Source organism: Zosterops lateralis (genome assembly GCF_965231275.1).
Source record: "Zosterops lateralis genome assembly, chromosome: 2".
NCBI classification, from domain to species: domain Eukaryota; kingdom Metazoa; phylum Chordata; class Aves; order Passeriformes; family Zosteropidae; genus Zosterops; species Zosterops lateralis.
In genome coordinates, this window is record NC_139763.1 from 105,981,088 (window position 1) to 105,996,641 (window position 15,554).

The following is a 15,554-nucleotide window of genomic DNA, read 5'->3' on the forward strand; positions in this document are numbered from 1 at the left end:
AAGGGGAAGAAGAAAAAATGGGGAAAGGGATGACAGAAACTACGGTTTATGATCTCAATGGAAGGGATAGGGAGGAAGAGTAACAAATATATGATAGCATTTGATATAATATCCATAATAAGGATATAATATGATTGATAAACTGCTCTCCATAGATGACCAATTTTTGTATGTGTATCTGGTACAAAGGTACTTTAAATCTTTCTCATAATTGGGAGGTATTTTTCTAGCATTTGGTTATTATGTTCAGACCAGGAGATGATGATTCTGTAACTGTTCTCACCAGCAGATACAGGAGATAGATAATGTGCAAAGGAATCAGCCACAAAATGGATCTGATCTATTCAGACCATTTTTTCCTCTTCCAAAAATAAATATTTGTTATGGTCTAATGCCTGTTTGCAGTGTCTTCTGGTAAGTTAGTCCTCAGCTGTACACAGGAGCTGTGAAATGAGAAGTTGGACATTAATTCCTCTTGAAATAATACAGAGAATGTCCAGCAGACACAGGTTCCTTCTGTAGTTATAATAAATTGTGTTTCTTGTTGCTGCATTCACTACAGTGTTGAGAGGCTTACCACACTCCTGCCTTATCCCTTCCCCCCAAAAGTCCTTCCAGCTAATTTCAACAATGGAACAATGATTAAAAAGTAGAAAAGAACAATGAAATAAAGCATTACTGATATTATACTTTAAAATAAAGAGTTTTCACAGCTACTGTTGGCAGATTTGAAGACTCTGTGAGTACGTTCTGCAGTGCCCTGAAGTGTTCTCAGGGTTACATTTCTCCTTTTGTGTTTAAAGGTGATTACTGGAGATGCTAGAGATGGCTGCTTGCAGCTGCAATGATCTTTTCCTTCCATTCTTTTCCTGCAGACTTTCTTGATCCCAGGAGTATGCACTGATATATTGCAGGAATAGATTACTTCCCTTCTTTTTCTCTGCTGTCATGTTCCTTGATTACCATTTCTATTGTGCGCCCTAATTAGCCTGACTGATTCCTTTCACTCACTATCTTCCTCAAGCACAGTGATGCTGCTTTAAAAATTATGCAGTGGAGAAAACAGTATTTTTACTGTCTCCTTTAAGGGTTTGTGAAATCTGTTTAATTGTGTTTTTTCTATGAGGTCTCTCCATAAAATATAAACAGAAATAGAGACTAATTTATTTCAGCGTGGAGCAATGCATTTGAGTATTTGTAGTTCCCACCTCAACCAATTTATTGGACTTCAGGGACCCCCACCAGAGTCAGCAGCACAAATAAGTGAAGGTGCATCCTGTTGGTTTTGTCTCTCTTCTTCCATCACTGATAAAGTGCCTCAGTCTTGCAGCCATTTTTGTCGCTTCTATGAGACTTTTGGAAGGAGTATCTGAACTAAAAACACACAAAATTGATGTAAGTTGCAATATAGCAACTTTTTCTTAAAAAAAAAAAATTCTTTTGACTCATGACCACATATTATTAAACATTTTAAAGGTCAGTCTGAAAAGGGTGCAGCTGTGTAGCCTGTGTTATGAACAGGGTTTTTTTATGGATATTGTCTTTATCTGGATTTCAGTGCTTGATATTTCAATGAACTGAGCTGCTTATTTTTCTAATTTTGCATTGATTTATTGTATTCATTGGAACACTCATTTTTTAATTCTGTATTCAGTGGAACACCCTTACCTACCATCTATCTGTTGTAGTAGTATATTTTATTTACTTTATTAGTCTGGAAAAAAATTATCCACCTAGTTCTAAGAATTAAGTGGAAAATAGTTTTATCAGGATTGAAAACATTTTCCATCTCTTTCTTTGAGTAGTGCTTATGCATTTAGAATCATATTCTTAAATTCTAGTCTAGTGTTTAGGATGCTTGTTTTTGTTTTTAGGTTTGGTGGGTTTTGTAGTACAAAAATGAGTCTGTGCAGAAGAGGATTCACCTGGCCTGTGTAGCACAGCCCCAGCTCTTTGATGAGCTGTTGGATTGGATCTAGTATGACAGGCAGTGATAAAATAATTATAATTAATATCTTGTCTGCATGTATTATGTGGATAAACCTCAGATTCTTTTAAAACATTTTATGTGACCTGAATAATTTTTCAAGTTATTGTCTTGAAACTAGTGTTTTATGCAGAGAAAAACTTCACTGATGTGAATTGAAAACACTGGTCGATAGGTGGCAATTATCTCCTTTGTCATTTCTTCTAATAATTTTTGTAAAAAAAAAAACTCTATAGAATATTGAAATGTGGCAATGACAGAAAAGTCACTGGGGGGAAAAAAAGAGTCAACACAAAGAGGAAAAACATTTAATTTCATTTACCTCTTGTCATTATGTAGTCATATTTGAAGAAGCAGCCTTATACCTGCCTCTTTTTGTCTCCTCTGCCTTGCTTCTCTCTAAAGTCAAGGGTTTGAATCATGCTTCTGTCAGTTCTCCAAATCTAACAATAGAAATATTAGAGAGCAGAGATATTGGCAAGAGAAGACGTTGACTGCAGCATATGGACACAGATGCATTTAAGTGCAGACCGCAGCACCCAGAAATATTGCTCTTCACATTTATTGCAAACAAAAAAGGGAGCTCAGTCTATTGTCTCCCAAAAGTTGGGTCATTCTGTCATTGTTTTCTAGGGGTGTCACCCATCTCCTCCTTACTCTCTGCAGGAACGAAATCAAACTAGAGTTTTGCTTTCTCGATACCATGATGGTTTTTTGTTTTGTTTTGTTGATTTTTTTAGCTAGGTGTTTGATAATTGATAATCTGTGATGGCTGGCCTTCTTCCACTGGATTCTTCTTCAGGTTTCTGGCAACCCATGCTGCACAGTCTCACTGTCAGTTTGAACATGACCCAGTGAATCCCCCTTACAGCCCATTCATGACATGAATAAAACAAAAATCATGGGAGAAAGATGATTTAACCAGATAGTACTCACATTCAAAGGTTGTCCTCATAGCTTTATTGTCCTAATTCTGTAATATCCTAATCTTGATTTGGTGATTGTATTCTGCCTTTTTTAATATAGAGCATCCAACTTTCATTGCATTCTTTTTTCATGTTCTTTTCTATCTTTTCTAGACACTTCTACTAAAATATAAATTAGTTAAAGTCATATCATAGTTCCTTCTTGATGGACAGTGGTAGAATAGAACAGACCTTATTGAATTACCCTTTTAATAAAGCAATCAGATAGCAGAGGGGCAAGAGGAATTTAAAATTGAAATATTTCAGAATATAACTAATATGAAAGATACCAGTCTCACAGTGCACTAGTGGGATCCAGTAAGCAAGTTTAAAAAAAATGAGGTGGAAATATGTAACTAAGTATTTGATTAGATTAAAACACCTCTTCCCCAGCTGCTGATGGTTGCCATTCATTGTAAATGACAACAGAGTCTTCTTTGATTTATTTTGATTGATGGGTTCTCAGCAAGCTATAAGAAATCCATTTTTCATGACAAATGCCTTCCCACCCACAGACCAACAGTGTCAGACATACCTAAAAGTTGTTCCTAAGTTTCCTTTGGACTCATCTTACTTCAATGAACACCATAGTGGTTCATTCAGATGAAACTGAAACAACTGAAAACTGGAATCTTGGACAATTATGTGCTCCCACAGAGCAATGAAAATGCTGCTTTAAAAAAAAAAAAAAAAAAAAAAAAAAAAAAAGGAACAAGGTTTTCTGATCCATCAGTGTTTGCATTTTTTATTTTTTCGGGCTTTGTCTCCATATGTTGTACATGCCTGAGACTGGGGAAGAATTAATGGCTGTAACAGCTTCGAGCAGTAAAGACTCTTCTGCAAGAGAGCCCACGACTCTGCTTTGGAGCCTTATTTACTGGACTGGGCAATTCAAAAAACCCTTGAAAATGCTGTTCCTCCCAGCATTAGGTGAAACCCTCCCTCCTCAGTGCCCGAATAATGCCAGGACAGCAGCACCCACGTTCACCAGCCTGTGCCGAGGGCACCCCTTGGCCGCATCCCCAGGGTTGGGAATGTGTCCCTTACCCCCAGATGGAGCTCAGTGAGGTCTGGCTTCCTCTGCACTTGCCACAGGATAGATCCAGATGTTGTTTGAGGTTTTGGGGGCTCCATGGCAAAACCTGCTCCCCCCACTGTGGGCTCTGCGGGGTGGGCTGGGCTGAGATAACAGCCCACAGATGGCCATGGATCAAACAAATAAATCTAACTCCCACCTATTTAACATTAAATAAGGAAAATCATATTAATTACAAAACTTCTGTAGTTTCCAAAACTCACAGTCAAATCTTGGTGAAGCTGCAGCAAAGCACATTTATAGATGGTTTATCTTTCATGAAGTTAATTAAATTATCAGTGTTTCTCTGCCTAGTCGCTCATATTTCATTAGAGAAACCTGTAGTGTCTTTGTTCATTCAGATACTCTGCTAACTACTGAACCTTTAAGGCAATATACTATCTTTCCCAGGCTTTACAAAAGTTGAATTTCGTACAGTTCTATAATCAGTAACTTGCAAAGTCACTTTCTGGTAGGAAACATTAGGGGAAACAAGATGTCACTCAATGATTTGGAAGACAGGAAACATACTCTGTGATAACACAGATGAAAGGAAACTTTTTTTTTTTTTTAAAGTAGTCATCATTAGAAATCATTTGCAGATTTTCTGTGGAAAATGGTAAATTTAGCAATTATTTTGGTTACTTTGCCACTGAAACACAACAATTGTTATCAGAGTCTAAGCTTAGATATGTACAGCAGCTGAAGTGCTGTATTTCAGACTGAAGCTGCATATTCCTTGACTTTGACAGAGTAAGCAGTTCATTTTCTTTCACCATGAATTTTTCACCATGGAGTAGCAGTCCATTTTCTTTCACTCAGCTCTGACTTATCCAGAGGGATAAGTTTTCCCAAGCTTGTGATCATTTTGGGGCTTTCAGTTTATGTTATTTTATCTTGTTTGTAAAGGGCTGGTTTTTACTTGGAAGCATCAATAATCATGATTGTAAGATTCTGCATTTGGGTGAGGAGTGGGTTATTAATACCTTTGTAAACCTCTCAATTGAAAAGCTTGCCTGATATCCCTGTAGCTTCTCTGCCACAGAATTTGATATATACTTGATTTAAGGGATAGATGTACTTGAGTTGACTTCAAAATAAGTAAAATTATCTACCTTAATCCATTTATTTTTTCCCTCGACCTTTTCCATGAGTGTGTATGTGCTTTCTTTTAGAATTACCACATCAAAACCATAATTGCTTTAAATAAAATAGAGACTATCATTCCAGAATAAAACGTTTGCTTTTTGTTTTAATTGGAAATGAATCTTCTTGAGTTTTATTTTGAAATAGTGAAGTTCTTGAATTTTAGCCAAAATATTGCTCTTGAAAGAGAATGCTATGTTTATTTTGATCCAAAGTGATTTGTTGTTTGGGGAACGGAAGGGAAGAAGGAATGATTTCAGAAGTCACAGACAGGAATTTCAGAAATAATGAGGATTTTAAAGAGCACTCATTTTGCTTTGAATGAAACTGTAATCTGGAATTGTCAGCTCTGTAGTCACAAATGCCACATATGAAATAAAGCAAGAATTTAATATTTATCAGGGCAGGATTTGGACATGAGAAGATAAGGAGGGAGCAGGCAAGCATAACCCCCCCAATTTTGCCTTAGTTCCTCTCTTCCTTCCAGCAGAGCTAAGAGGAGTCAGTGCCTCCAGCCTGTGTCTACAGTGCTGCCTTCTTCCCTGCACCAAACCTGCTGCCTTTCCAATCACTGCAAAATTGCCACTCACTATAATCACAATTGCATCAGACCAGTAGCCTACTTTCAAGGGGAAAATCCCTGCTGTTCCCACCCTTTTTATGTCTAACACCAGAAATCCTTTTTTTTCCCCAGTCAGTGACTGCAGGGCAGGATCCCTCCCTAATGTCTATTCAGCAAAGTCAGAACAACACACTGGGAGGAGAACTGCTGAAATTGCTGGGCCAAAATTAAGCTCTTGAAATTGCATTTGAAAAATTGGCTCTTGGGTTCTGAGAGGCAATCAAGTGTTATCTTTTTCAGTGTCATCTCAGTCCTTTTCATTCAGCTACTACTGAAACTGCTTTTATATCAAGAAAAGCCTTTGGAATCAGAAGAAAAACTAATAGTGTATATGTTATCTATGAGTTAATACTTTTTAATAGCTCAATTAATATGAACTGACACTGAATCCATTAAATGCATCCTTTGAGATGCTTTTTTAAAACACCTGATTTTAAATCTTTTTGTACCTTGTTACAAGAAAAGGAAGTACTGCCTATTTCCTCTAGCAGTGTAGAGAAAATAGTCTTGAATATGTCAAAGTGAGAAAAAGCCACATGGAACCTCAGAATTATATTTATAGTGCCGGTTTCCATTGTACCACTGGAGGAGTCAGGAGGAAAAGGAGTCTAAAATCTGTACAAGTCTGAGTTGCTCTTTCATTTTTAATGTTTCTGTGTGGGGAAGCCAGAAGACAGTAACTGCAACACATGCTGGCATGTTCGAATGTGGTAGCTGGCAGGAAAAGAAAGAAATCTCTGTTTAGATGTGTATGATGAAGTCTGAGGATGATTTTAAAATAATATCTTGGAATGCATGCCTGACAGATCTGGGATAAGATTTATTTTAATGACTTGTTTCTGCCTTAAAGGCCAGCACAAAAAGGCCTTTGAGCTTGTGCTGTGGTTAAGAACAGCAGGGACCCCAGCTCCTGGTAACTGGGGAACTGATGAGCTCTGATCATCCCCAACATTCCCTGTCCCAAGGCTGGCTGCTATCCAGGTTGTTTCCTAACACAATCAAGATAATCTCAGGCTTGTGCAGGTTTGTGCTGGAGGGTGTTAGTGTCTCCTTCCTTTATCTCTTCCTTCATCCTTTCCTCATCCTCCAGCCTCTCATGCCCACGGGGACCAGCTGATGTGGCCCTGCTGTCAGAGGTTTCTGCTGGTGCTGTAGGCAAGTCAGACCCAGCCATAAATATTTGGGCATGTCATCCCTGTCTTATCAAGGAGTTGTGGGGGTAAGTTTATTAGGTACTGCAAGTTGTCCATTGCTTCAATAAGGAAGCCATATAAACAGCTCTGGCAGATAAGAAGTTCTATGGCTCTTTTTGGTTAATACATGTACATAAAACACAGATAATCTTTAGTGATAGTCATGAAGTTGTTTGGAGACAAATTCAAGCAACACTGAGGACTGACTAAAAATTGGGAAGTTATCTTTCTTAACAATTCCCCATTATACACCAAGTACAGAGGTTTTTTTTTTCCTTTAAGTCCGTATAATAAATAAAAAATACCAAAATTGTATCATCAAAGCATCTATATCTAGATTGGGAAGGAAAGAAGCAGCAGCATTACTGCTGGGAACAGATTTTATTTATGACCAAACTTTTCTTCTATTAATGAAACTTATCTTTTTACTTTGCAGCTTGCAGGCCTGGATTCTATAAAGCATTTGCTGGAAATGTGAAGTGCTCCAAGTGCCCTCCACACAGTTTGACACACATAGAAGCAACTTCTGTCTGTCAGTGTGAGAAAGGTTATTTCAGAGCTGAGAAGGACCCACCAACTATGGCATGTACCAGTAAGTCTGATCATTACCAGTGTCTACAGTTCTGTCACCTCATTTATTTGGTTTTGTATTAAAAAAAAAAAAAACCCTAAACAACTATGAGTTTTGAAGAATTCCATTCATGTTAATCAAAAGAGATTTTTAAAATCAAAATTCAAACAGCATATTTCTGCTTAGTGTCTAGATAACCCTAAACATGCCTCTGTTTCTTAGTTTGGTGAATTTCGAACTTGTAATTCTGAGATATAGTAGGAGGAAGTATAATCATTGTCATATGGATAAAGATAACAATGTGGTGTTTTCACTACCAATAATGTGGGTCTTCTATATTTGAAAATTTGCTGGTGCAAAAACTTTAAAAAAACTGGAGTCTTGTAAAAAAAAAACCAAAAAAACCTGATATAACATGCTCTGCTGTCTCCTCAGGTTTAAATGAAAAGTGTAAGACAAATATAATCATCACACAATCAAATAAAAACTAAACACTCCAAAAAAAAACAGGAAAATAATTTTTAAACTGGAAATAAATTTATCCTGTCAAAATGAGATAAAATAAAAACCTCTGGCACTGTCACCTTCTTTTAACAGAGACTTAATTTTCCTTTTATGTGACTGTGATAATGAAAATTCATTAGATTTTTGGATGAATTTTAGAATATATAATTTTATGACTTTTGACTAACCTGAATTTATCATTAAGACAAACCTGATGTCTAACAATGTGGGGGCAGAAATTCCGAGAAGAGATTCTTAATACTTGAATCAATGGTCTTATGTCTAGAATACATAGCGTAAGTTTTCTTACCACTTAATAAAATATTTCTTCTAGATTTTCATTCACAGTTCATTACTCACTGGGATTAATTGGGATTGTAAAGCAACTATATCTATTTAGTTCCAAAACTAGGAACAAACAGCGGTATTTAAAAATGTGTAGGTGAAATATTATATTTTAATAGGCTATTAAAATCAGTTATTTAATAAAAGTGATTACAGACTTTGCAGAATCCTCTTAAAACACCCAGTTTTTGGTATGACACTACTAATCCTTTTGGTGGAGGATTTAATCTTGGTACTTTTTGTGCCACAGTTAAGAGAAGTCTGAAAAAACTAACATGTTAAATTCATGACAGATTAAGTACACAAAACTTTTAAAGAGATAAAGCCTTAAAGACAAAGTGCTGTTGCAATAACCATCAGTGCATAGCCATGTTTTGGGATGTTTTATGCAGCATCACGTAACAATAGCTGAGCTGACTGAACTGAGCTGCTTCCTCTGCTCATGTTGGTTTTTCCAATGACCCTGGACTGGGCAAATTTGGAATGGACCTGATAATTTAAAGCTGATTTACACATTCATAGACACTGAGGTCATTACCAAAACCAAGCTGTTGTTCATCCACCACATGGGGGTGATGGTCCCTAAAAATACCACTCCTCAGATCCAAGGCAGAAGATTGTGTAATCTAACCAGAGGATTTTTTCTGAGGGGAAGGTAAGCCCCAATCTCTGGATACATCAGGGGCTCAGGGTTCAGAGATGGTCTCCCAAGTCCCAGCTCACTCTGGAGCAGGGCACATAGGCCTGGCATTTTGCATTAAGTATATGAGGGAATGAACAGCCTCCTTTCAGGCTTCCCACAGGAAAATGGGGATTGCAGATAATTTCACTCAAATCAGTGCCTCCAGCACAGGCCATTAAAAACTTACTCCCAAAACCAACACATCCCAGGTGTTCTTGACACTTTCATGCTTGAGAAGAGGGTTTCACTCATACATTATGCAGATGTGGCTCCATATTATTTATAAGTCATTGATTTTTCATTGCTGAAAGAGAGTTCTTTGAAAAACTTACTCAAACATGGCATTATGATTCCATAATTATCTTTCAGGGCACAATTTTAAGCCCTGATACCCTGATATGTTGATAAGGTAGGGAGGAGCATGAGAGCCCTGTGGCATCAGAGTGTAGTTGCTTCAACACCCTGCTGATTTCTCAACAAATGTGAGTGCAGTGAGCTGCTTTGGGTGAAAATTGTCAGGAAAAACTTGATGCCAGACCTCCACATTCCTACTGAGGAAGGATGTCAGCCAAAGTAACTGAGTGAGTTGAGGCAGGGCAAAAATCAACCACAACAAATCAGTGCCTCATCTCACCTCAACTTGGAAGGAGGAAGAAATAAAGGAGACAGTGCAGCACATTCTGGCAGCTTGGTTCAGTGCCACCATGCATTGTGTCCCATTCAGCCTAGGGCTGCAAGGTGTGAGTACTTCATTGATTGTCACAGCAGATGTATTCATCTTACACCTACAATGATGATTATTTCACTAATTGTCAGCTCTACAAATGACATTGAAGCTCTTGACAAGCAGACTGTGTTCTTATCTTGAACATCAGCAGTAATGAGGAGTCTTTAGGCCAAATTATTCCCTAAGTGATATTTTTAGCCCCAGTGCTTTCAAATTAGTCTCTAAGTTATTAAAATTATGTTTCTGTCATAAATACAACCTCACTGCTTTTGGTGGATCTGTGCAGATGTGGCTAATTTAAATTTAATAAATAAAGATACAGATCTGAGTAGAATTTAGATTGCTCGTTCCAAACTGTCATGCTGTAATAAAAGAAGTTGAAAAGTTTTAAGAAAATTAGGAACTTTGACTAAATAGACAGAAAATGCTGTGCAGAAGTGAAATGCCATTTTTACATAACCACCTTTGGGAAAGATCTGCATCTTCCATATTAATTTTCAAATTTCTATCTTGACATATGAGATATGGCATAAGAAACAGAATTTTTTCTTGGGACCTTCAAAGGGAGAGATATTCTTAAATGAAACACAGAATGAACAGTGGATTTCCCTTACAAATGTCTTAATGTTCAGACATTTTGACTGACTTTATTGATGCCCATTTTATTTGCTCCCCCATGTCCTGCAAGGTAATGTGCCTAAGAGAGGTAGATATTTTGTTCTCTCTTTTTATTCCTGTATAGGATTAGGCAGTGTTCTTCACTCCAGAACTGTTCCTCAGTAGTGAGAAACTTGCATATGCAGCATTATGGAAAAAATTATTAAACCTTGATTTAAGACAGGCATTCACGCCTTTCAAGATGAGCTTCAAATCCACTTCGATTAATTTTGTGAAAGACTGTGTACTTTTACAAAATTGCACAGCTTCCATTTTTACTTTATGTAGCTGCATTTTATTAAAGGCGAGTGCTCACTTTGCAGAACACCATAATAGAAATCTAATTTCAATAAGAGGAAGGAAAATTATATTAGAATATATTGTTAATCTCCTTCTCCTAGGCTCTTTTCATTTGACTTACACTTCTTATCAATCTCTGGCTGCTCCTCTTTCTTCTTACTGTATTTCTTTGCCATATGCAAGTGCTCTATCAGTGATCTGTCTGCATACACAGGGAGCAACAAATAGCATCATATCTAATCCCCTGTCTGATCACTCTGTACATAAAGTCTAGCATTTCCCACTATAAAGTAGTTGGATGAATTTATCCATGTTTTCAAGGTCAGGCAGGCTTATATTGGTTGTCTGAGTTGTATGAATCCCTCTCTTTTAATGTTACGCGTAAACAATTTGAACCCAACAAATTTATGCTCTGTTCAAGAACCTCTGCTGCAAAGTGTATCCTCTATTTTTAAGAGTCAATACTGAATTTCAACAGCAAAATCAGGCAACATACTTGAAGTCTTTGTTGCCTCTACTGTTATTTTCATGTGTGTGTGTATGTATATATATATATGTTATACACTGTTCTGCAATTTAACATTATGCTCAGAGTTGGGATATTGGTTTGCCATCACTGGCTTCCTTTTCTCCTCCCTGCCTCACGGAAAAAGAATAAGTGAAAAGGGGAAAATGTAATTCTACATCAAGTGACATTATTTATCTGTGCTACATATACAGATATCAAAATGCAATTATGAACTCAAGGGGCACAGCCAGATGCTGATTCTGAGAGTATCCTCAGGTGATGGTTAATCTTTGCCCTTCTGCTGTAACTTCAGTAGTCAAATGGCATAAAATTCTAAGAGTCAAATAGTTTATAATGGACAGTTCTCACTTAAAAAGCAACAGGTTTTTTTCCAGACAGTCTTCACTCTCAAGTGTGTAAAATACTGCATTGCCCTCACCAGACTTGTGCATTTTCCTTCCTTACACAGGAAACAAGATGAGGTACAAAGCACTGCACGAGGCACAAACTCAGCTCTGTTGCTTTCAGAGCAGACCTGCTTCACCATAAGACATCCCCGCCAGTCTCCTCCACAGAAAGTGTCAAAATACTTCCTCACTGTAATTTGTAAATGAAGCAAAAGGCATTACTCACGCTCTGGCTGAGTTCCATCTCAGCAGCAGAGCTGCATGTTTTTGTAATGCTCATCCATCTGAACTGTATTTTATTCTTTTGCATAAAATTTGAAGTCATGAATTTTGCTGTGAGGAAAGGATCCCTTTTTTTCACCAATATACTTGTTTTTCTTCAAAATTGATATAAGGAAAACCCTGAGAGCTTTGCATGCAGATGTCTGCAGGAGGATTATTGCTGGCAGCTTTTTCCAATGTGCCAAATAATCTTTGTATAGTTTATAAATGATAACAAAGCAATCAGGCCACATTCATAAAAGCCCAGTGACACATAATTTAGCTGAATCTGAGGATTACAATTAATTGTCTCTCTTTGTTCCAAGTTCTAAATCTTAGTAAATGATTCACTGCATGTCATTACAGTTTAATATTTGCATGAAATCACAGTTTAACTGGCATAATTTAACAGCAATTAAAAAGCTATTTAATCCTCATGCAAATTGGCATGAGGGGCCTTGAGTGTGAAGTGTGTTTGAGGGTTTTTCCTGCATTTGCAAGAGGACTGTCATATACTTTAAGACACGTCTGACATAATTGATAGTTTTCCTTTTCACTGAAATGTGAATGCACAATAATAGGCGTTTTCTCTTACAACTGGGAAATAAGTCACAAATCATGACTATAAGAATCTTCACTCTCTAGAACAAATGAAAAAAAAAATTAAATAGTATTTTATTTACTGTATTGGTTCTTCTATAGATGCCATTCCATATAGTTCAAGGAAAATCTGATGGAAAATTAAAATCCACAAAGCCAGACAAAACTCTCCTATTGCCCAGATTCATATTAATTCCTCTTTGGGCCTGCCAAAATTGATGAAATAATATCAGAAAAGCTTGAGCTTTGATGACCTGTTGTCATAATATCTATAGTTTATGTAAGAATAAATTTAAGCCAGTTTTAAAGCATTGACTCCAATCCTTCAAGCAATTACACAGCTGCTTAGTTTTAAGTGCATGAATATTACCAATTATTTCAAGGGGATTACTCATCTACTTAAAGTTATGCACATATGCAAGTGCGATTACAGCTCATCCTCCATATTCCTAAAACTCCTCCATGGTTTTAACAGTGGGAATTTGTTAAGACCCAGTCATTATTTAATTCTCACAGCATGGTTTTAGAGGAAACATAATTATTCCTGTCTTCTGAACATAAAGAATAAGAACTGAAGCTGAAGTAATGTGTGCTGGTTTTAGCTTATTTCGATCTCAGGACTGTTTTCCAGAGTAGCTAGAACCGTCATCCTCAGTAGTTATTTTGTGATCTATTGACCATTAACTTTGGGCAGATACATGTATTAACAAATGCTCATCCATTCAAAGGATTTTAAACTTTCTTATCCACTAAAAAAAAAAAAGAATGCAAAGCAGTGTAACACTTTCATATATTTTAAATATCTAGTGCTTGAAATCCAGCAGAAAACTCATCATTTATTTCAGGGCAAAGTTAATGACTCTCTTATTAAAAGTTACAAGTAAATACCAGAAATTAAAAAGTAGCTGAATTACAGTTCACAGAAAAGCTGAATGTTTATTGTTGACATTATCACTCCCACACAGTACAAACTTTTTTTATTTACAAGCATTCCAGGTTTTATACCCATGCTTTTGCCACATAAGTAAACAAAATGCAACAAAATGTTTCACTCTGTCTAAAAATTAGCTGGTGTCATTTGCAAAAGTTTTTTGTAGCCTTTCAGTATGCTTAAGAAACTCTGAAATAAGGAAAAGCTCACTCAAAGTTTTACCAGTGTCTCAATCAAAACTTTATGCCTGAGTCCTGTTGGCAGTTTTATAAATCATCAAAAGCTGCAAAGCAAGCTGAAAGTTTTCCAAGTTCTACTAACCATTGGTGAAGTGATCACCACTGTAATTTTATTGAGAGCTGGGAATATAATGCTTATTCAACTGATTCAGCCTAAAAACCCCAGAGGTCAGCATTGGGTTTACCACAGTCATCTCACATATATCAAAAATTGGAGTATAAGGCCTCACATTTTTCCAAGTCCGTGTTTCTTAGAATAATTTTTATTTGGGGATTACATCCATATTGGTTTTGAAAATCATACATCTGTAAGTGCTTGCTTGAAACATGTTAAGTGGAAGAAGAATTATACTGTAAGAAATCGAGATGATTCAGATATCCTATAACAATTTGTACCTTTCCTTCACCCCTTCATTAATTCCTATCTAGAAAATAATTTGGTGGTAAAGTTCTTCTGTTAGACTCTGGAATCTCATATAGAATCATAGAATTATAGGATCATTAAGGTTGGATGGAGCTCCAAGGTCACCAAGTCCAACTTTGACAAACCAGACTACAGCACTAAGTGCCACAACTTGTGGTTTCTTGAACACCTCCAGGGAATTTGATTTCACCATCTCTGAAGGACAGTAAATTCTAATGCCTGACCACCCTTTCTGTGAAGAAATTCTTCTCGATGTCCAACATGAACCTCTTCCCTGGCACAGCTTGACGCCATTTCCCTTTTCCTGTCACTTGTGGCCCGTGAGAAGAGATCAGCTCCCATCTGGCTGCACCCTCCTGTCAGGGAGTTTTGGAGAGTGATAAAGACCCTCCTTGAGCCTCCTTTTCTCCAGGCTGAACACCCCCAGCTGCCTCAGCTACTCCTCATCAGACTTGTGCTCCAGACTCTTCTCCAGCTCTGTTGCTCTTCTCTGGACATTCTCCAGCCCCTTAATGCCTTCCTGTAAGTGAGGGGCCCAGAACTGAACACAGGACTCAAGGTGCCTCACCAGTGCTCAGTACAGGGGGCAAACACTAGATCACTGTATACATGTGTTTTTATATGTATATATAAAGCCTGATTTCCATGTGATCCTACACAGTAAGTCAGCAAACAGTTTATAATTAGTGGCCATACCTTGACTGTTTTATGCAATGAGCGGGAAATCGGAAATGGGTCACTTGTGGTTCATCTGGCAGTGCACAAACAGCTCTACCACCTGCTTGTTGGGTGAGAGCTTCCCTGCACTCTGCCTGCTGCAGCTGGCTTTGCATTCCTCCTCACAGCCTTAAAGGAGTACTTTTTCTGCTGCTTCCTGACCATCCTTTTAGACCTTTAAGTTGAAAAGTTGATGTCCTCACTGTTATCCTGATGCTGATGAGATGCCAGGTGGGAAAGAAAGAAAACTTGAAAACTGTCTCCAATAGTCTTGGTCTGTTGCCACCTAACCCTGTTAATGAACAGCAGCAAAGAAATCCCTGGGGATAAGCAGTGAAGGATAGAAAGAAATATCTGGCAGTGCAGAACTAATACAAGCAATTTTACCTCTTGTCCCTATTCCAAAGCTGTTATTTATTTATTACTCAATTTGTCTCTTACAAAATGTCAAAGATTTTAAGTCTCAGGAAAGCCTACATTACTAGACATAAAATAAGGGTATAAATTTTGTGGTTAGAGCTCTGCCTCAGTATCACAGAGCATCAAGAGCCATTTATTGAAAATTTGTGTTATCTAGTCTAGGTCTGACATTCCCAAGTTATTTTTGTGTTGCCTAAATTTTCTTCTGAGTTAATTCTAAGTTATTTTGATTATTCAGCTTTTTATGATGTCATCTATTCGTTGTTTTGGTTT

General features: G+C 37.2%; 1 protein-coding gene across 1 annotated transcript in view; it reads left to right on the forward strand.

The window, feature by feature from the left end:
* EPHA6 (EPH receptor A6) overlaps window positions 1-15,554 on the forward strand; it is a gene marked incomplete at both ends in the record, with an annotated part of 364,185 nt that overhangs the window by 170,425 nt on the left and 178,206 nt on the right. Inside the window, one exon of the mRNA XM_083855628.1 lies at window positions 7,425-7,580. Coding sequence (XP_083711754.1) covers window positions 7,425-7,580 — 156 coding nt within the window. The remainder of the gene's footprint in view (window positions 1-7,424; window positions 7,581-15,554) is intronic.